At 41.9% G+C, this 22,396-nt stretch overlaps 2 protein-coding genes across 6 annotated transcripts; one reads left to right on the plus strand and one right to left on the minus strand.

The window, feature by feature from the left end:
• Positions 1-69: 69 nt before the first annotated feature.
• pcyt1aa (phosphate cytidylyltransferase 1A, choline a) lies at positions 70-13,747 on the minus strand. 2 transcript variants are annotated; one of them, XM_079650488.1, is made up of 9 exons: positions 13,430-13,747; positions 9,786-9,899; positions 9,316-9,415; positions 6,444-6,560; positions 6,006-6,157; positions 5,711-5,789; positions 4,431-4,573; positions 4,151-4,339; positions 70-2,277 (listed from the first exon to the last, which is right to left on the minus strand). In XM_079650488.1, exons 2-9 carry the CDS (start codon positions 9,897-9,899, stop codon positions 2,056-2,058), a joined length of 1,116 nt encoding a protein of 371 aa, XP_079506614.1. In that variant the 5' UTR covers positions 13,430-13,747; the 3' UTR covers positions 70-2,055. The 2 variants fall into 2 exon arrangements, with proteins under 2 accessions (XP_079506614.1, XP_079506615.1); XM_079650489.1 differs by lacking the exon at positions 13,430-13,747 and adding an exon at positions 10,933-11,083.
• On the plus strand, positions 13,704-21,988 carry and3 (actinodin3). 4 transcript variants are annotated; one of them, XM_079650491.1, is made up of 5 exons: positions 13,704-13,800; positions 19,637-20,204; positions 20,341-20,385; positions 20,824-20,969; positions 21,062-21,988. In XM_079650491.1, exons 2-5 carry the CDS (start codon positions 20,123-20,125, stop codon positions 21,728-21,730), a joined length of 942 nt encoding a protein of 313 aa, XP_079506617.1. In that variant the 5' UTR covers positions 13,704-13,800; positions 19,637-20,122; the 3' UTR covers positions 21,731-21,988. The 4 variants fall into 4 exon arrangements, with proteins under 4 accessions (XP_079506617.1, XP_079506619.1, XP_079506618.1 ...); XM_079650493.1 differs by having other exon boundaries at positions 13,765-13,800; positions 20,141-20,204; XM_079650492.1 differs by lacking the exon at positions 13,704-13,800 and having other exon boundaries at positions 18,449-19,770; positions 20,141-20,204.
• The last annotated feature ends 408 nt before the right edge of the window (positions 21,989-22,396 follow it).

A 22,396-nucleotide genomic window follows, 5' to 3' on the forward strand; every position in this document is an offset into this window, starting at 1 on the left:
CATCCTTTAAGTCGGATGCTAATGGCACCCGGCAACCCACAACAAAAATAAACTGTCTCAGTCCAGAAATGCTTTGGCCAACATGTTTAATACACTTTTCCTGTCTCACCTTTCCTCTACATCCAGGACTAAAAACAAAAAGATACATGATTAAACTGGTTTAAAACATTTACATGTGTACCTAGCAGTGGTGACAGTTATCGGCTTGCCCTTAAGTCTTTTTGCCACCTGACTCCCGGACATGCTGACTGAGAAGTTCACACAGATTTAAAGGAACAGATTCCACAAGAATCGAGGCGAGGGTTCCCAAAAGTAGCTTAGCACAAATCACAGCTGGATTTGCTCTGCTTTTAATTCCTAAAAGTAGCAATTGATAGCGATGGGAATCATTTGAGTTATTTTTCCAACCTTGAAATCTGAATCACACCCTGAAGAATAGAGGCTGTAGCGAAGATTGATTTCATTGTAAGTTCTTTTTGGGAAACCAAGCCTAGCACAGACCAATCTGACATCTGCCAACATTTATATTACTCATCTCACAGTATTGCATTACATCTTCAGATCAGCTGTGATGTTTCATATTTCAGTTATATAGGAGACGACACAAGCATTAATGAAGGAAAAGCACACCAAGGCCGGAGGGACTCAGTCACCTTGCTTCAGTGCGGCAAACGGCTCAGAACAAAAAACAATGTTCAAACTTTGTGCTCATCTCAGGAAACTAAATCAGTTCAGGGCAGAAGGAGGTAGCTACATAAACGTTGATCGGGGGTTTTGAGTACAGAATCCCGAACACCAGCAGAAGTCCTGCAGATTGGTGAAAAAAGCTCAATGTTTAAGACAGTGTTTTATATTTTGCCGTGTGTGACTCATAAAAAAGCCTTAATCATAAAAGTGTGCTTCTAACTCCAACTAACCTCAGATCGTATCCATCAAGAGAAGTAAGGAATTGAGACAGTTCTCATGACTTTCTATTTTGTGTATCCAATTTGAATGACTACCTCCCTACAGGCCCAGGGGATGCAGTCAAACAAAGAAAACCGTAACATAACTCCAGCCTGGCTCATGTTGATTCACTGCTCAAACTGTGAAAGCACTTATAAACATAAATGATTAAGCTTATTATCTGTACAGAGGATAAAGACGGATGAAATCTACAAAAATAAGTATTTCTACATCGACATTTAAATGGGTCTTCCTTGCGAGAAAGGCGTCCAGTTTAAAACTAGTCTTCCAAAGACTGATTCTTGTCATAAAAGCAAAAGGTATTACTGTATGCAGTAAAAGTCAAAGCTGAACCCAGATCTGTCACCAGGCGTCCAAACATGCCGACTTGCACTCACAAACATCACATGCACAGACACGCAGAAACCCAAGGCAGGCAGACAAACTTGCAAAGCTGCTGTTTAGTGAAACTCCACTCCCAGGTTCAGATCTGACATCATCTGGAGTTTTCCTGTTAGTTTAAAGTCATGTTCTTGTTAGTATGAGCAGAGTATAAACTGCCCCACATCATTCAATTGTCCAGTTTCCTGACCTGCTCTGAAAGACTTCCAGGAGACGTTTAAACATCTCAGCTCACCGCTCCCACAACAAACTACACGTGCCGCTCCAGCAAAATACCGAAAGCATACCGAAAACGAGCCCTCCCGCTAAAGCCATGACGAAAACACAAACCTCTACTTCACAACGCCAACCTTTAAGAACCCGTCAGTATAAGGAAGAGTGCTCCCCTGAAAATATCCCTAAGTGCTGGTGAGAGACTGATTAACTCGACATGAAAAGTGACGGAGATAAATCAAACTAATATTCAAAGAACGTGAATGACTAGTGGTACCGTTTACTGACCAATACACAGAAACAAAGAGGATAACAATGTTTGTTTTAAAACAAAACCTGTGGAGGGACTTGCTAGTACGGTTACACTGAAAATCTAAAAATCATAAACAGAAAAAAAAAAAAAAATGGAAGCAGGAGCTCGATGAAAACCATGTGACTCGACAGCCTTAGCGTCTGACGGTAACCCCCGGCGACAGCGATGGATCCAGGTGTGCTCTAGCTCTCGTCGTCTTCGTCATCGTCGTCCTCGCTGACGAGGTATCCGCGGGCGCCGCTGTGGTGGGGGGGAGGCGAGGGGGGAGGGGAGGTCTTGGTGAAGAAGGGGAGGCGGAAGGTGGGAGAGGGGGAGCGCTCCTCTCTGGAGGGGGAGCTGTTGGGGCTCTGCCTCGGGCTGATGGCCTGCAGCATGCGACCCTTCCCCTCCTTCAGCATGTGCTTCTGTGGGGAGGGGGGGGGGGGAAAGACGTTAGGAGGTCTGAAACATGTGGATGGGATGGATTCAGGATTACAAACTGTGCTTCAAACAATCAGAGAGCGGTTCTGAGGCTTTACTGTTTGGTTTGTCCTATTTCATTCAGCAACATTTCATTCACCACTCGAGCTGTTTTCCCGTCTTAATGCACGCTAATGTAGCCGTCTGTCTTTCTAAACTACAAAGACAAAATATATAGTAAAACCGGTGTTTTAGTCAAGTCACCAATTCTCGAGTCCAAGTCCGAGTCACCCAAGGAGTGTCCGAGTCGAGTCCGAGTCATCATTACCTTTGTTCGAGTCCAAGTCACCCAAGTAGTGTCCGAGTCGAGTCCGAGTCCGAATTACCTGTGTTCGAGTCCGAGTCCATGTCCGAGTCACCTAAGAAGAGTCCAAGTCAAGTCCGAGTCACAAGTCTTCATGTATTAATCTTCGTGGATAAATGTGTTGAAATGCAGCTGCTCCTCTACATTGCTTTCATCCTGTCATGTTATACTAATATGTCTATTGAACTGCTGTGAAGCGAGTTTGGCTACAATTCTTGTAATAGGTGCTATACAAATATAAAGCTTATTACTAATATTATTATAAATGACTTTTAATATGTCTAACTATATTTCAAATTAGTTTTGTATGCCAATATTTTCCTATGGTAAAGTTTTCGTTTTGCACTTTTATTTTGATAGTAATAAGATCGGGACTCTTATTTTGAAGGAACTTTTACCGGTTAAATCAAGCCCCAGAAAGCACATGGCTACTGAGCATGCAAAATGAAGTCATTCTGCATGTTAAGTAGCCATGTGCTTTATGGCTGAATCTTTATTTATTGATTAGGTTACTCTGATGATAGTGTTCAAGACAGCCTATATGTCTGAACTCGATCCTTAGAGTAATGTGTTACGGAGCCTTCTCTTCAATATTGTTTCCACATAATGAGCATTTTGCGCTGCTCTTTTCCAATGTGGAAGCAGAATGTGTGAAAGCATACAGCACGATGCGGGGTGTGTCCTAGACATGTTTAGACTGGAATAGCGGGGCCCAGTACGTGAACTCGCTTCGCAGGTGCACACGCCAGGATAGAGGACATCAGACCCCAGAGAAAACTTGCTCGAGTCCGAGTCCAAGTCCAAGTCTGAGCGTAAATGTACAAGTCGGGTCCGAGTCATCGTGTGGGGGGGGGGAATTCACGAGTCCGAGTCCAAGTCGCGTCAATCAGTGCGCGAGTCCGGAGTCACCAGTCCCGAAAATCGGCACTCGATTGGGTTCATACTTATTAAAATAATGTATACAAAAGTTGACATGCAAAATAGCAATATTCACCTATCCTCTACCCTTACTTGTTTCTAACTGTTGAATGGGCTTTTGGGCTTTCCTGTTTGCAATTGTACAAAATGAATCATAGTGCTAACTATTTGACTGTAGGAATACAATTGGAGTGAACCAACCCTTCTTAAATGTTGGGTTAGTGGCATTCAATTTAATCGAATTGAAGTGTATGATCTAACACAAGTCTGAGTAGCTCATTAGCAGGTTCTGTAAGCATACCAAAGCTTTTAAGGTTATGGACATGTGTATGCCATTTTAAAATGGACAGTAAATGAAAATAAGTCCAATACATTTACTGAAATAATGAATGCTTTCTGAAATGTGTATTTGCTATTATTAAATAGTAGGATGAGGTGCTCTTTGGTATGTTATTACATGTGTGTAACCGAGGTGACTGTCATTACATTTCTACTAGATGTCCCAGGCAGAGCAGCAGTGACCAGTGTGACGGTGTGACGAAGGATGTGTTGCTGCCTGGTTAAACAACGATTAGAGACTGAACCAACATCCTCACCAGAGCGCCCTCGGGGCCGAACATCTGCAGGAAGTTGCCGATGAATTCTCTGGATTTCTCCTCCCACTTCTGGATCAGGTCGATGCTCTTCTCCTCCACCTTCTGGACAAACTCTTTGCTTTTCTCCTCCACGTCACGCACCTTCCTCTTCACTTTGTCCACGCGCTCCTGCAGGTGGTACTTCTTCTCCTGATGATGGGTGGGACAGCAAAGGTTAGATCAAAAAAGAAAGAGGCTAATGACTTATTAGAAATGGCTGAACAGAAGCTAGCTGTCGTACGTTGATGAAGCTGACGTTGAGCTCCTTCGCCGTGTATCCTCGCTGCAGGTTGCGTCTCACGTACACGTCGTAGTCTCGCACTATGCGTGTGATGATGTCAGAGGTGGAGATGCCCTCTGTCCGCTGGGTGGGAGCGAACATCCCTGTGGAGGGGGAGGGGAGCGGGGGAGGAGAAGGAGAAGGTCAGCACTCACCAGATGGAGATGTAGGAAGCCTTCCCCTTATATCAGGGGTGTCAAACTCAAGGCCCTATGTGGCCAGCAAGAGCGTGCAAAGGATATAATACGTTTATTATACGGTTACATGCCGCTTTACAGAAGCACGTTGTCCATAAACTACATGTCCCACAATGCATCTCATTTTGTGACATGCGCACTGAAGAGACGTGCAATCATTTGCCCTAGACTTCTGCTTTCATACGTAGTTTATTATGAAGTTATTACCCTATCTGATAATAATTCAATGCAGAGGCAATAATGTAATAGAATACATTATTTTATATATATATTATATATTTATAAATGCATATTTATATAGTCTTAAAGCCCTTTGAGTGCAACCTTAATGCTAATGTGGCACGTGATGAAATTGAGTTTGATACCCCTGCCTTATACGCTTTACTGTATGTGTCTGAACGCATGGATTAATGTTCTTAATACAGCATACAGTGTTGTCACTATACCAATGATTACATAACCTTCCTATAATATATCGATTCTGAATAATCAGGAATAATAGATGAGAGAACAAGGGACTTCAAATTCAGATTTTTCGTCAATGCAGGGCAGTGGAGAAAGTGAAAAGAAGCCAAAGAACCACAGGAATGAATTATTGCATCATAGTGTTTATATATATATTTGTATCTAAACTATTAATAAGGATCAGATCCTAACACCTTCACATTGCTCGGGTTAAATCCCTGCAGGGATAACCGAGAGCAGATCTATGAGAGAGCTATTCTGTTGATCTTCCTCTCAGGGGAATGATCTGAGGGAATTTGAGTTTCTTCTGAGGCAGTGACGCTGTGAACACAAATATAGCTCTGAGGCTGTGCTGTAGTTAACAATGTTGGAGCAATTAAGAGTTTGCTGTCTAGATCAGAATACAAGACCTCAGTGTTACTTTTTTAATAACCTTACGGTGGATCATAAGACTCTGCTATGCTACTGTTGATAAGCTGCTGGCAACAGGCAACGCACGCACACAGTAAAAGTAGTGAACTGTGCCTTTTACAGTAATGACATGCTACCACACCCACCTCTTGGTTTCTTTCCACTCACCAGCTTCTTTGATGTGTTTGTACACGTCATCACTGCCTGCAGAGGAGTAGGGGATGTCGTCGTGGGCCACAAAGTCAATCTGGAGGAGTCATTACAACACACATCAACACAGCAGTCTACAAAGTGTACGGACACACAAAGAAATGGGAGGGAGAAGTTACAGAGGATCAGAATGGTGGCTTGCCAACTCATTCTCAAGCTCTCAACTAAAAGATGTTAGATGTATAAACCAACCAATAAACCATTCTGTAAATGTGTTGTTTTGTCTCGATGTTCCTCTGTTTCATCCACTCACGCGATGTTTTGCCAGGAACTCCGGCGTCAGCGTCCAGGGAGCGTTCCGCACCACTTCATCCACGTAGCGGCAGTGACTGATGGCATCGTATCGCTCATCCTCATTCATCACTGTGAAGCCCTTGTATGTGTGGGTTAGGTCATCACTGCACACTTTGAAGAGAAAGAGACATAGAAATGATTGTTGGAAATGTCCTTAAGCATGATTCGATCAACACAAATAGACCTAGCAACATTTAGTAATATCTCACAATGTATCAGTTAATGTTCCTTCTCTTGCATTATTAATTATCCGTTTATCTTTTCCTGGCTTTTTCAGACTGAACTGTCTCAATAGTTTTCCTGTTTTTTTTTGTTTCACACACAAAGAAGCAGCTAATAAAAGGTCTGCTGCTGTGAAAGCCTGAATGGACGCACTTATTCACAGACAAAGACTTACCTCCTACAATGAGGTGTGTGTTGGGGAAGAGGCACTTAGCCTGCATGAGTGCTCTGGCGTGGCCTGAGTGGAAAACATCGAAGATACCATCTGCATACACCCGCACCGGTCTGTCAGCTGGACAGAGACAAGAGATGCAAGAGTTATTGTTCTGTACAGAGAGATAAAGCACTTTTTACATGTATGACTCAGTGGCGAGCCGTCAGGGCCCTCTAGACCAGTGGTTCTCAAATGGGGGTCACGGACCCCTAGGGGTACGTTGGAGTACTGCAGGGGGTACGTGAGATTTATGTTAATGAAAAAAACAATATCATTAATGCATTTAAAAAAACTACTAATAGTAGATGAACTACTTTATTCAAAGGTTTAGAATAATTCTGGATAATAAAATGGGAAAAATAAACGGGGTGCTCTCTTTTCCTCTCCCTCTCCTGACAGCCCGTCAGTCTCGTGCAGCTCGCTGAACCTGTAATAAGTGACCCGACAGTAAAGAATACATATATGTATAACTAGTTTAGCTAGTTCCAGAGTAGATAAACTAGCTAAGTGTGTTCTAACTCTTAGTGTATTTAATTTTGCTCCACTTAACGGTCCACGGCGGAGTAGAGCTGCGTGTTCTCCGTCAGCATCAGCTGATCTGATCTCTGTCTCGTGTCCGGTTAGACTTCACTCGCGTTTATGTCCAAATCTATCAGATCTAGCTAGTTCTAGCTAATGATATGACTGCTTATCAAAGGACACCAAAACAATAAGCATTGCTTGGCAACAGCTTGTGGCTGTAAAGTATAGCACAGCATTATGCATAGCCTGTGTTTACAGTATATGAGGGGTCAAAATCCAATGCTCATAAAATGCTCATATTTTTTTTCTCTTCATTCCCCACGCCCCAAAATAAATAAATATACACATTTGTAGGAAAAGTAACAAAGTTTGAGTAGTGTGGGTTTTATATTAACAGAGTTTCACATATTTCAAAACGCGAAGTGTAATAACTGCAGTTTGCCTCCCTGTCAGCATGACAAAGTGAAGCACAAGCCCATGTTTCTCACTATATTGTAAGTACAACTTGTTAAAAAAGATCAGTTCAATGCAACTAATGTCGTCTTAGTGTTATTGCATGATGTTAAAATTGGTTTGTCATGAATTTAGTGATGGATAGTAAACATTTGAAATGTAGCATTTAAGTGTTTCTCAGTTACAAGTTTGTTGTTTTACTGTACCTCTTTATATAGGCATTTTTTCCTTAACAAATTGTGTTTGCGCTGATCAGGGGGTACTTGGCTGAATTCTTTTCTCAAAGGGGGTACATTATTGAAAAAAGATTGAGAACCACTGCTCTAGACCCTCTCTGAGATATTCTAAAAAATAATAGTTGAAAAAATGTAAATTAAAAATATTTTTTTTGTTATATTTTTCATTAGTTTTACCAAAATAACTTGATTTAATTGTATTTAAAATAAAATTTCCAATGAAATAAATCCTTTGAATCTGCCTGTTCAGTTTCTGTTGGAATGTGAAGGGTTAAATGAAAGAAGCTCCTTTGGTCGTCTCTGCGAGTTACTGTGAAGGTAGGAGCTGATTGGTGGTCCTGCTGTACATTCACAGAGGGCCCGCTACAGTAGCTCAACGAGAGAGTAATGTCAAATGACAGTACAATTGACCAATCATATCTTCCCTCTAAATGGGTGGGCTTTATTTTCGCGGACAAGTTCTGCCCGCTGTGAGGTTTATGCATGTGTGTTTTCGAGTGGTGCAGTGACGCGTCCTAAAACCCGGAAGTAAGCTGCGCTCGGGTTCCCTCGACAAAAACCTAATGGGATTTCTCCATAGGGTTTTGGAAAATAGCTGGAAATATGGTCTGTGGAAAACAAACCCTTTAGATAAATGCATGTTTTGTTCAGCCAGATAATATCCACATGTCAACCCTACTTTTATTATTTTCGAATCATAAATCTAATCGATAGATTTATGATCGATAGATTTATGATTAGCGTAAGTTCGTTCATGATGGCTCATGTCAATGATGACATCGTTGTGAAATTATTAACCGAGTCGTTTTCAAGATTGAGTTACAATAATAAACTGGAGTGGCAAAGGATCAGCTGGGGTCAGAGGGCCTAGGTATAAATGCACGGACACACCAGGCCGATTATCGGCGTCGGTGGGCGTCAGGCCGACGATGAGCGTCGACACGCCCTAATCAGATTGGTGTGTCCCGCACCGCCTTTTCGGCCAAAAACCCGCCGATTGTTGAATCGGCGGGCAGTCGGCAAAATAAATCACTCTGATTGGCTGTTCAGCTAGCGAATCAGTGCATGAGAAAAGAACGGAAGCGAGGGACCCAAACAAACTATTAAGAAGGCGAATCTGAGATTGAATTTAAGGTTCGGGAAAGCCCCATGAGCTTCTCGTTGTAGAGTGAAAATGGAACGGACACGCTATTTGTTGTTTGTTTATATCATATATACGTATGTCTGTTCTTTTCTCTCGGTTATCAGTCTTTCTTCCGGTTGTTGCCTCTTTTGAATGACGAATACACACTACCACCGCCTGCTGGTAAGGAGAGTTATTGCCACTCACGCATGCGCAGTTCGTACGTGCTTCTTGGCCGTCGGCTGAAGTCTTTGCGCCGTGTTCCAGTGCGACACATGGCCAAGACGCAGAGACGCGAGGCGACGCAACAGTCGGGGTCCGTCTGTGTCAGTTCTTTGTTGTCAGATTGATGTGTCCGGGCCTTAAAAGTCACGGCTCGCCACTGGTATGACTATATTCAATATTGAGAGGTTGTGTACTGATATCGGGGGTCAAAGGTCAAAGGATCAGGAGGCAATAAGTAGACATATTAACCGACAGACTGAGGAATAAGACTCACGATGTGTCCCCCTCTTCGCCTCCTCCATGTTGACCCTCACGTAGGGCTTTTTAGTCACTGGCTCCAGCTCATCTGCAAAAGGCGCAGGGTGCTTCAATCCCTAAAAGACCCGAATCAAAAGAAGTGGAATATGTCAGTGATTAAGTCACTTTGTTATTTATTCACACAAAAATTATAACAAGACACCTTGGTGATTCATTTTCTCTTCCCCCAACAATTTGATTTGGGAATAAATGCTGTTAGTTTTATAGAACGTGTGACACATAGCAGATACAGTAAGAATGTTACACTGAATGTGAATTTCATTTTTCAACGTTCTTCTAGTAAATTGAGCTATCCATACAGACACACATATATATATATATATATATATTTAGAGAGAGAGACAGTCATAGTTGGCTACACCGAGCCAATAGAAACTGCTGGACAACACGCTGCTCAATGACAGCCGAAGAACACAGCTGACTCACCACAGTACATCTGGGGACTTTCACAAGCCTCTCGCCCTCCTCTGTGTCCCGAGTGGAGCTCTCTCTCCTCCTCTTTCTGGACAGCAGCATGTCGCTGGAGCTTTGGGCCTCCATCTGTTTCAAATGTCAAGACAAACGCAATTAAATCAGAGCTTACACACGCGCCGTGTTGCTTTGACACCTTCGAGATGCAGACGCTGCAGTTTTACTCTGGATAATGTTTCCACATGCTGGACAGGAACAGAATCATATATAAATATAGTAGGCATTATATATAGCATTCAGGACCAGTGATTAATGGCCCATGACAAATACTGAGTCAACCTTGACCCAGTAACAGAGGGAGAACTCAGTGTGAGCCTCGGCTTGATCAACCACCAGGAAGCATTGGATAAAACAAGCGGAGTGTCACATAGGAAGGTCAACTGGAATTCAAAAAACAAACACCACCTGTTTCAACATTAAACATGTTGTTCTGAAACGTACAGATAATAATATAAACCATGCCTGCTGCTATCCTGATCCTCTTATTTACACAAGGGTGATAGAGAATCAGTCAAATGTTGACTTTGACATGAGAAGATCCAGCCCTGCTTCACCACCACAAGTGTGCCAACTTTTGTATTAGATGTTTACTGATTTCAGGTGAATTAAATTGTCCATATAAAAATCAGATGGGTGAATTTCCTTATGAAGTATTTAAAAAGTATATATTTTCCTTTATCAGTGCGGCAGCGGGGACATTTACAGTGTTACAGCAAAAGGAGCATAGAAGGTAAAAAAAAGGCATGTAATAAGAAAGAGTAAAATATTTCAAAGAGATCAAAATCCTGGTTATCTGTAGATATTATAAAATAGGCCCGGAAAAAAATAAGTAAAGCCTATTGCTTAAGATACACTTTTCAATTATTCCTTGAATTGTTAGCTGAATAAAAAACAGGAAACGTATTGAAACATCTCGCTTTATCAATATCAACACATGAAAACCCAGAGATAAGAGCAGTCACTTCCCACATTAAAGAAGCTGAAACCATAAAATAAAGAAACCTAGCCGAGTGTAAGTAAGTCTCTTAAATGAGCCCATAGCTGTCCTGCTATAACAGAACCAGGACCTGTTTTTCTATGGCTAAAACCGAGATGAAAATACCTTCAGAGATCCCAGCCACGACGATGATGTGACATCCACCCTGTACGTCTTATTGAGTGAAACAATAGAAACTCCTGCTGATGTCCTAACACCAGAGATCCTGTGGGCTCTGCAACATTCCACTCATTCCATCAAGCAAACATAAATAAAGCCTCAGCTCATTAAAGGGAGGGACCCATTCAGTGTCTCGCCTCACCACTTCTTTAAAGGGATAGGTCGGATTTGTTTGCGGGGGTTGCGTGAGATTTATAATCCAGAGTCAGGGCACCGGCACTGAAGATAAGGGAAATGAAGCTATTTTGATTCTCTTTAAAGCCACCATTCCTTTGACAAAAAGCTTCATTTGACCTGACAGAACATGCAAATTACTGACTGGATGAAAATATTCTAAATATAACGCACACTTAGACTTATATAATTGTTTTTAGGTGGCTAAAATGTATTTTGGTGCTGCCCCGTGCCCACAGGAAAGGTTGCTTAGCTTCCATGTGTGCACGTTCAGTGCTTGAATTGGGCCGGTACTCAGCCACCGGCCGCCTGCGGCACGTCATGACGCATGACAACAAATATGCCCAACGTACCTAGATGCGTTATGAGATGCCGCCGGACGCATCTATGACGCGCCGCTGCGATAGACTAGAGCAGAAAACACATCACATAACGTTAGCATTTCGAAAATGTTAGCGTGGCTTAATAATAGTGCGAAGAGACAGCGGTTGTCGCCGGACAAGGATTCCCTCTCTCCTTTCCTGCTGAAAGATGGTGAGTGTACTCAGGGACGAGGAGTCATTTAACCAGCCGCCAGTAGGAGTCAGGCTTTACTTTCTTTTATATCCATAAAGAAAAAGTAAATCTGTTTACAGTAGTTTCATATGGATGTTGAGAGGTAGCCATATGCACCAGATTAATGCATTTAATTTCAATATTAAAAAAAAAAAAATCTTCCCGGGAGAGCTTGCCCCCGGACCCCCCTAGAGGGTGTCAGGTCCAATCCCCACTTATAAAAACGGTACTTTACCACTGCACCCCCTCTAATCTCAGATGCACCCCGAGTCATTTTGTTTAAGTACAGTCAGTGAGCCTTTCTGAAATATACAGTAAAGAGACAAACCCACCAGCATTATAAGATATGACTTGGAGCCAAATACTTGTTTTTGGGCTGTATAAATAAATTGACTTGAAACAGTTGCTGATTTAGAGTACTGGCACATTTTTTTATTCCAATTCAAGCACTGTGCACCACGTTTAAATGCTTCTCTAAGCTGGGGGCAAGTTAACCGCCATCTAATGTAGGCAATACTGTGACTATAGACACACCGACTTTTAAAAACTGCACTATCCCTTTAACTTGCTGAACCCTTGGCTGAACCATAGGGTCAGTTATGAAAGTGTGACTCAGTGAAATGTGTGATAGACGTGGCTGTGCGTGATCTTATTAGGGACAGCTACCTGATCCCACACAGGGCTCTTGCACAACAAGCCTCTGCCTCTTTATCTTGGCAACAGCTGAGCCCGGAGAGCGAGAAGCCTGCAGGACTTTCACACACTTCCGAAGGAGATTTACATGAACAGCAAGTGTCAACATAACTGAAACAGGCTGCTATAAGAGAGCAACCGAAGCACAGTGCAGAGTGATTTTTCTTTGCAGCAGAGGTCAATGATAGCCCCTGCAACCTTAGTATGACAATGCAATTAATTAGATTGCCATTTAGCGTAGCTTCAAGTTAATTCAGGGATGTTACTAACACAATTGGCATTACAGAAGAAAATGTTAAATAATGTCTCCAGTAATTTAACAGAAATATAGAAATAGTGAAGCTGCTTGTCAGAATTCCCCAGAGCCCCAGATGAAGTTTTGAAAATGCTCATATAGATCGAGCAATAGACTAAAAACCCCACAAATTGTGTTTGTAACCATGCAAATCCTTGGATCAGCTTCTAGTTGGAAGTTGGAACCAGAAATGTTTTTACATGTAGCTTTATAAAATACTCAATTGATTAATCGATGATCAAAATCATTTTTAACCTATTTTCTTTTGACATTGTGGACTGGGAGATCCATTAAAAAGTCAATATTATTATGTTATCGTGCTTTTGGTCGAGTTAAAATTCAGAAATCAAGGGCCCATTTCGCTCTTAGGCCTGATAGTTCCCGGACACAGGCTTCAGCTGTATTTCACACAATGTTCCCCTTGTCTGCCTTCCTACTTGGTTTAATATGTCGCTTGGATAACGTCATACAGGCATGCCAAAACGTATTCGAGTTAGCATAATACACAGTATGCATTGTTAAACTGATCACACAGTTTACATCAGTGACTAAAACAGCTGACAGACAAGTTGACTGGCCACACAGGTTGTGCAGCTCAACTGTCAAACACTGGCTTTCTGGACGCTTTCGCCTCTGGCAAAAATCCTTCAAATCAATATGCTAAGTAAACCCAGATAGCAATATTAGCTAACGTTAAACATCTTGTTAAGGTTTCTGCTTACTTACTTGTGTACGCTTTAGTCCGTAATGCTGCTAGCAGGAGTGGGCGGCTTCCTAGACTCCTACTGCCAGCAGGCTAGCTAGCTAAATGCAAGAAAGCTAGCTGACGCGGCTATCTACCGTCGAATGCTAGCTAGCAAGCTAGCTGTTAAGCTGATTCGACTGTGAGCTAACTTTAGCCGTTAGCTCGCCGGTTAGCTGACCCCAGCAACAACGGGAAGTACGATAAATCTGTCAATTCAACGCCCCGGAACTCGCTGTGTTGCAGGCAAAAACTGCATCTAACGTTACCGGTGGGACAGACAAGTTATCAGCAGTGACAGCTTGCACTACAACGCTGACAGGTCAACAACCCAGGAACTTCTTCTTTGCTTCAGGTATATTGCCGGTTGGCAACCAAAGATGTCGTACATTACCGCCACCTGCTGGACTGGAGTGTTGTGCATTAGATTGGCAGTAAATGAATTATAGTTTTGAACCATAGACTGTATATATAAAGTTTTGAACACACGCCAGTATTAAAAAAAAAATCAGTACTACATAAGAAACATTTATATCATAATTTTTTTTAAAGTCTGACACTGCGGGCCTTCAGTCAGATAAAGCTTCGAAAACTGCACAGTTTTACAAAAAAAAAGTTTTTTTACTCAAGTACTGTACAATTTTGAGGGACTTCTACTTTGTTTGATAATTTCCATTTTATGCTACTTTGTACTTCTACTCCACTACAATTCAGTGTTCTTTTACTCCAATACTTTTAATTAGGACCTTTAGTTACTTTGCAGATTTGGATTAATGATATATAAAATAGTTAAATTCGAATTTAGTAACACCTGGAGCAAATTCACAAGCTACCCTGCAGTATACAAAGTCATTATAACTAGCCGCACCTTTACCAGCTCTGATAACACTTTAATGCATCAATATTTATAATCAAAACGTCCATCCATCCATCTTCTCCCGCTTATCCGTGGTCGGGTCGCGGAGGTAGCAGTTCCAGCAGAGAGCCCCAAACTTTCTTTTCCCTGGCCACATCAACCAGCTCTGACTGGGGGATCCCAAGGCGCTCCCAGGCCAGTGAAGAGATATAATCCCTCCATCTGGTTCTAGGTCTACTCCTTGGTCTCTTCCCAGCTGGACGTGCCTGGAACACCTCCCTAGGGAGGCGCCCAGGTGGCATCCTAACTAGGTGCCCGAACCACCTCAACTGGCTCCTTTCGACGCGAAGGAGTAGCGGTTCAACTCCGAGTCCCTCCCGGATGACCGAACTTCTCACCTTATCCCTAAGGGAGACACCAGCCACCCTGCGGAGAAAACCCATCTCGGCCGCTTGTACCCGCGATCTCGTTCTTTCGGTCATGACCCATCCTTCATGACCATAGGTGAGGGTAGGAACGAAAATGGCGCGGTAGACAGAGAGCTTTGCCTTCTGGCTCAGCTCCCTTTTCGTCACAACGGTGCGGTAAAGAGACTGCAGTACCGCTCCCGCTGCTCCGATTCTCCGACCCATCTCACGCTCCATTGTTCCCTCACTCGAAAACAAGACCCCGAGATACTTGAACTCCTTCACTTGGGGTAAGGACTCATTCCCTACTTGGAGTGGACAGTCCATCGGTTTCCTGCTGAGAACCATGGCCTCAGATTTGGAGGTGCTGATCCTCATCCCAGCCGCTTCACACTCGGTTGCGAACCGATCCAGTGAGTGCTGAAGGTCGCAGACCGATGAAGCCATCAGAACCACATCATCTGCAAAAAGCAGTGGTGCAATCCTTAGTCCACCGAACTGCAGACCCCCTCCCCCACGACTACGCCTCGAAATCCGATCCATGTATATTACAAACAGGATTGGTGACAAAGCGCAGCCCTGGCGGAAGCCAACCCTCACCTGAAATGGGTCCGACTTACTGCCGAGGACCCGGACACAGCTCTCGCTTTGGGAGTACAGAGATTGGATGGCCCTGAGTAGAGACCCCCTCACCCCATACTCCCGCAGCACCTCCCACAGTGACTCCCTGGGAACCCGGTCATACGCCTTCTCCAAGTCTACAAAACACATGTAGACTGGATAAGCGTACTCCCAGGCCCCCTCCAGGATCCTTGCGAGAGTAAAAAGCTGATCCGTCGTTCCACGACCAGGACGGAATCCGCATTGTTCCTCCTCAATCTGAGGTTCGACAATCGGCCTGACCCTCCTTTCGAGTACCTTAGAGTAAACTTTCCCGGGGAGGCTGAGTAGTGTGATGCCTCTGTAATTGGCACACACCCTCTGATCCCCCTTTTTAAAAAGGGGAACCACCACCCCGGTCTGCCACTCCTTCGGTACTGTTTCCGACTTCCACGCAACGTTGATGAGACGTGTCAACCATGACAGTCCCTCAACACCCAGAGCCTTCAGCATTTCTGGGTGGATCTCATCCACCCCTGGGGCTTTGCCACTGTGAAGTTGTTTGACGACCTCAATGACCTCCCCCCGGGAGATTGGTGTCGATCCCCCGTCATACTCCAGCTCTGCCTCTAACATAGAGGGCAGAGGGTTTTGCTAATCAAAACGTATTATATATTATTCTGAAATGGGCCGAACTGCATAATGAAGTATTTTTTGATGCTGATAATTGTTCTACTTTTTCTTGAGTCACACTATGATTGCAGGACTTTTGCTTGTAACAGAGTATTCCTACACTATGGTGCTTTTACTTAAGTACAAGATCTGAGTACTTCTCCCACCTCTGACACTCAACATTAGTCTCTGACTCTGGAAACAGTTAAATCCCCCCAAATCTATATCTGTATATCCCCTTTAGGTTCTCTTCTTTGATAATTCATGTAACAGCTAATGTGATATTAGCTTTACCTTTGTCCACTGAACTTCCCCCGATTCTGCTATTTACTAAAAGGTTGTATATTCAGCTTATTTGAAACCTGCAACAAGTAAGCCACTTGGGGGCAGCACAAATCTGGCTGTGTGTTCAACACTCACAGAATATTATGGAGTTCAGGTATGGCAACAGGCAGCAGTAAGGGAAACAAGAGCAAAGGGTGAAAGAACCAAATGTGCTTTGTTTCTTATTAATACTATTACAGCTTTCAGTTAAGCTGAATTTGTCTAGTTTTATATCTCTAAGTATGGTTTTGTATGCCAGAATTTTACTTGGAATATTTTCACAGTCAAAGTCAACTTTATTGTCAATCTTCTGTTTATGAGGCAGACAGGGAGATCAAGATGCTGTTTCTCACAATCCCGAGGAGTAAAGATAAAAATATATAAAAATATATACATTTATACAATACATACACTGAACAAAAATATAAACGCAACACTTTTGTTTTTGTTCCCATTTTCATGAGATGAACTCAAAGATCTAAAACATTTTCTATATACACAAAATAACCATTTCTCTCAAATATTGTTCACAAATCTGAAAAGATCTGTGATAGTTAGCACTTCTCCTTTGCCGAGATAATCCATCCCACCTCACAGGTGTGGCATATCAAGATGCTGATTAGACAGCATGATTATTGCACAGGTGTGCCTTAGGCTGGCTACAATAAAAGGCCACTCTAAAACGTGCAGTTTTGCTTTATTGGGGGGGTCTGGGGGGGTCCGAAAACCAGTCAGTATCTGGTGTGAGGGTTAGGATTAGTGTTAGGGTTAGGGTTAGGGTAATGTTGTGAATCGAGTGGCCTGTGTTCATCGTCCATAACATACGCCTGCCCACACCATAACCCCACCACTACCATGGGCCACTCGATTCAAACCATTACCCTAACCCTAACCCTAACCCTAACCCTAATCCTAACCCTAACCCTAACCCTAATCCTAACCCTCACACCAGATACTGACTGGTTTTCGGTGTGTATGTGTATATATACATTCATTCATACCTGTACAACCATTTTCCTATATATATATAATATGTAAACATAGTCACACATATGCGTGCTCAAATTAAGAGGCATAAATAAAAGGCACAACCGTCAACATTTACAAAATAACATTCACTTCAAAACGGATGAAGATGAACATATTAGAACACTACAAATATGTACAGTAGTGTAAAGGACTGTCCATAGCAGTGTAGTAGAAAAGTGTCTGGTGCTAGATGTGTGCGTTTGTGTATGTGGGGAGGGGGTTGTTAATACTTTTATTTAAGTTAAGAATCGGAATACTTCTTCCACCACTGACGAAGAGTGGTGTTGACATGTGGCTTAGCTTAGGCTGATTCCATTACTTAATCTTGTGGTCCAAGAAAGGACCAATTTAGGGCTAGCCATAACTGACAACCTTGTTTTCCGTCCAGTTGACTCCAGACCTGCACATTTTCTTCTTCAGCAAGCAAGAGAGAAAGTTGAATCCAAAATACCTGCAATGTAGCATGGTTAACAACAGGAATATGGTGCAGCACCTTGAACATGCATAGTGGAAATATGGCCAAAGCATGGCAATGGAATGAAGGGTATGGAACATTGTAAATGCTTTGTAACATTTATGGTTAACATTTAGAGATATTGCAGTATGATGTTTATTATTCGGCGATTTTTATCTCCACAATTGTCAAGCTACAACAATACAAATCCAGATGTGCTCTTATCCATTGACAAGGAGTGGCTTAATGTAATGATTAAATACAGCCAATATATAGAAATAATATAAAAGTGTAAGTCTGACAAGCCTGCAAAAATTGAAAAGATAGTATCAGATTCCTATAGGGGCATTTTATTTTTGCCCTTCTAAAGCCTTCTGTAAAATAAGTTGATTTATTTTGTTAGCCGGCTGTTTGTCCTAGCGTAGGCTACAAGTAAAATAAATGTATATCATTTAAAAGTAACAGGTACCCTGACCCTCACATTTTTGCGTGCAGAGCAATTACCAGATGATGTTCACCATTAGCCACCTGGCAAAGCCCACATAGACTCCCTGTCTCCTTCTTCCTCTCTTTGATCGCAGCCTTGCCTGCTGGTTTGAAGGATAGAATTAGCTTCGCTGTTGAAATGAAAAACACTGAGCAGGCAGGTGAGCCCCGAGGAACATGTGGATAGTCAAAAGATAACCAATAAATGCATTGAAGCCAGCTAAAAACAAGTATGTGGCTGCTCTGAGGGAGGTGTTTGGTCTGACTCCATGTTATGACACTCCATGGCATTTTGTAGCCAGTGGCAAGGCCAAAACAAACACACTTACACACAGCATTTGACTCTAATGGGTTATACAACAATGTTTACTACCATAAGTCTTCACTAAATGTAGCCCGTTCAGACTTTAATAATAATAATATTGGGTTTCATTTATAAAGCACTTCATATTTGACTTCAAAATCCCGAAGTGCTTTTAAGAAATATTAAATGTGGGGTTTTTTATATCACATGGCCACATTATTTGTTATCACTTGCATAGTTTGACAACTGAACCCACACTTCTGTCCTTAAGAAAACATTTAAAAAATATCATTTGTTTCTTAACATTGTGTTTCCAATTGAGACGGGACGGACAAAGAGTTAAAAACAAGTGCAAAATAACCCAAAAATGTTTTATATGTTCTAAATATTTAACCAAATAGTACATGATAATAATAATAATAATAATATCCTTAACCTTTTTTGTGCATGTATGTGTATTTTCTATTTAGGCATTCAGAATTATGTTTATCAATGCGGAAACTAATAAAAGTGCTCGTTTGAAGTCCCTAAACAACAATTTCCCAGGTTGCGTTACAGTGGTGTTTGAACGAAGCTAGCCCATCATTCTTGCATATTTCTTGGGGACTTAAACAGCAGGTAACTTCGCTCACCCTCTATTTTTTGACTGGCCAACAGCAAGTTAAAAGGACATATCCAGCTGTTTTGGGCAGAGGGTTAATTTTTACCTTCCTTCCAGGCATGTTTTGTCAAGAATTAGGCTACAGTAAGAGGGGTGCATGTCGCCATGATTTGCATATTTTGGCCATAAAATAAAATATTGTTTGGGTGTTTGGCAGCTATAGATTTAGGAAGATGTATTGTTTTTTATGAATACATTCTACATCCACTGATGGCTTCATCCACGACTATGACCCCATAGAAAGAGCTGAGAAACTGGACTGCTTGGGCACCCATAGGTGCCCTGCTGTTGCAGGACCATTTCCTGTGGCTTTACAAGGAGACCCATTTTGTCTGAAGCTGGTCTTTTACTGCCGGTGCACACTCAGTGTACTAATGAGATCTTCCACGTCTCAACAGAAACGGCATGAGGGTGGAGTTAGGCTAACTTGCAGCTCAGTGGCCAATGGAAAGGCCCCAGTATTAAGAGCAGTACTTATGAACAGTTATGTTGTGCAGCACATGAGAACTGGACTGGGGAGATGCACCATCAGGTGAGTACATTACGTTTTCTTTCTCAGTCTTATAGGTCAAGTTCAAAAGTAAGACGAAGTAGCTTTGCTTCGCATTTGACGCTTTTTGTGCACATTGCTCTGCCAAATGTTTGAAAGACACTAGTTAGTTACTTCACATTAAATACAAAACAATTGGAATGGGGTTTTCTATTTTGCCAGCAGGGTATCTTCATAATTGTTGATAACTTTAAGTGTCCTTGCATATTTTCTTTTTTTGTTTTATTTTCAACAATTGTTGTGCTTTCAATATGCATGTATCTGCTTATACTTATGAAATAGACGTATGTATTATAGCAGTGATGTAAGACTGAATGTAAAATAATGTTTTTGCATGACATTTCAACTGCAGATGCTGAGGATGATTTCCCAGGTGTCCTCGTTGAGGGCCCTATGCTACGTGTTGTTAATGCCAGGTTTGTGCATGAAATCATTCTACTTTCTACTTTTACCTTGACTTCTTGAATCATTTCTCCTTTGGTTGCTGTGTAACATCTTGCAGAGGAAAGAACTGAGTTTGGGGTGTCTAATATATTCTCTACTTCTCTCCAGGTTTGCTAGAAGCAACATCTCTGATGAAATTAAAGAACCCTGGAGGTATTTAATGTGTTACTTTATTTCAGATTGTAATGCTATCATAAAGGTCCTATGGTTAATTAGAAAGTATTCATATACATATATATATGAATAGGTTATAGTGAATAAGGTATTTTCTTGCAAAGGTTCGTATCACAATTTTAACTTATAATTCAATGATCTTAAGAGCTGAGTAGTACCTGTACTAAAGTTAAGATATTTCATACATAAATGTAATACATTAATTATAACTAAAACTAACTTTCTTCATAAATTGTTAACTTGTAAACTATTAAAAAAGTGAGTTGAGTTTGTAGTTTTTATAGATTAGTACTTATACTAATAGTTAAGGAATTAAAATGCCTCTGCTGACCATTAGATAAATACAAAGTAAATATAGATATTGATTAAACAAAAACAATTTCCCCATTTAATTCCTGAATCTGTGTTTTTCCATAGGTAATGTTAACATTGACTCTGCCCAGGCACATGATTTCTTGACTAACTCTCGCCCAAAGAGGAACGTTGAGCCAAAGTGGTACAAAGGCACTCCTGATTTCCAGTCCTACTACCGCTTCTACAACAGCATTGGACACACTGAAGGAGTAAGTAGGATTGATCGTAAATGATTACATAGGTGGTGGGACTACTTGTGTTACAGTATTTAACCAAAAATCTCATATGTTTCTGTGTTCAGCTGTATGAGATCGACAGGATCCGGATCCTCTATCAGCAGATGCGTCACTTGGAGCTGACCTACGGCCCAGATGCCTCCAGTTACCAAAGTGTCATGGGTGTGCTGACCACCACCGCACCACCAACTACTACCACTCTGCCACTCCTACCCACCACTACCCCTGGTCCAACACCAGACCCTCTGGAGAATGCTCCGACGATCTATCTGTGTAACCCCAAAGACTCCCTGTGCAATCCTGCGATCGTCTACCTGCCAACGGGGGCTGTTCCAGTACTGTGCGACCCACGAGCTAACCCCGACTGCAGGCCCATAACAGTGGCAGAGATAAAAGCTGTTGTTCCTGCCAAACCACCCCCACCTCCCCCAACTCCCAAAAAGGTTGTCCCGCCTCCCCCTACTCCTGAGGTCACTGTTAAAGGTATGGAGTACGACTGCGATCCGTACTGGGACCCTGACTGTCTCATCGATCATCCTCCCCGCCCGATCCAGGAAACGGCCGCAGAGGCACCTGTTGAAGAGAAAGCAGAGACAAAGGAGGAAGCTAAAGTCGAGGAACCCATCCCTGAAGCTCCAGCCAACGAGGAAGCCCCTGCTTTTGACCCCTATGATTTCAAGCGTGACCTTTATGACCCCTTCCTGTATGCCGAACCAGCTCCCGAACCAGAGTAAAAACAAAGCGCTTAAGATATGATAGTTTTCTATCCAGGGTACAAAATGAAATCGCCAAACCAAACCAAACCAAGGCAAGACTGTGAGCAAATCCAAAACAAATATATGTGGATAAAAAGGGTTGAGTTAAAATCATGCAAATAATACAATCTCACAGGACAGATGTGTAAAATATTATTGAACAGTATGTTAATAAGTGCATTTTTCTACATACTGTTTAACCCATACAATGGTTAATTTGTATGGATGTTCATGAAATATGCACAAAATGCTTTTGTATGGAAATAATGGAATAAATAAAATAAATAATAATACAAAATGATTGACCTATGGTAATAAATATGCGTGTTTTTATATCTCATTGTGGTATTTTACTCTCTGTGAAGTATTTGCATGGCAAGAACATCTGCAAATTCCCTGATGCAATTTCCACATATATTAACAACCATACAGTAAGACACAATCAGCTCCATTTCAGATATCCGTATGTAATATATGATTTATATCAGTATTACAAATCCAGTATACTTTTTTTTTTAATGTGACTGACATTCTGCAGTATAAATACTTACCCTATGCTTCTCTTTTCTATTTTTCTCTTGATACACATCAACTTTAATCTTCCTATCTTTTTACCATTATCCTGAAACCAGCTTTAACACTGTT

This window comes from Notothenia rossii, assembly GCF_949606895.1.
Source record: "Notothenia rossii genome assembly, chromosome: 9".
Classification (NCBI taxonomy): domain Eukaryota; kingdom Metazoa; phylum Chordata; class Actinopteri; order Perciformes; family Nototheniidae; genus Notothenia; species Notothenia rossii.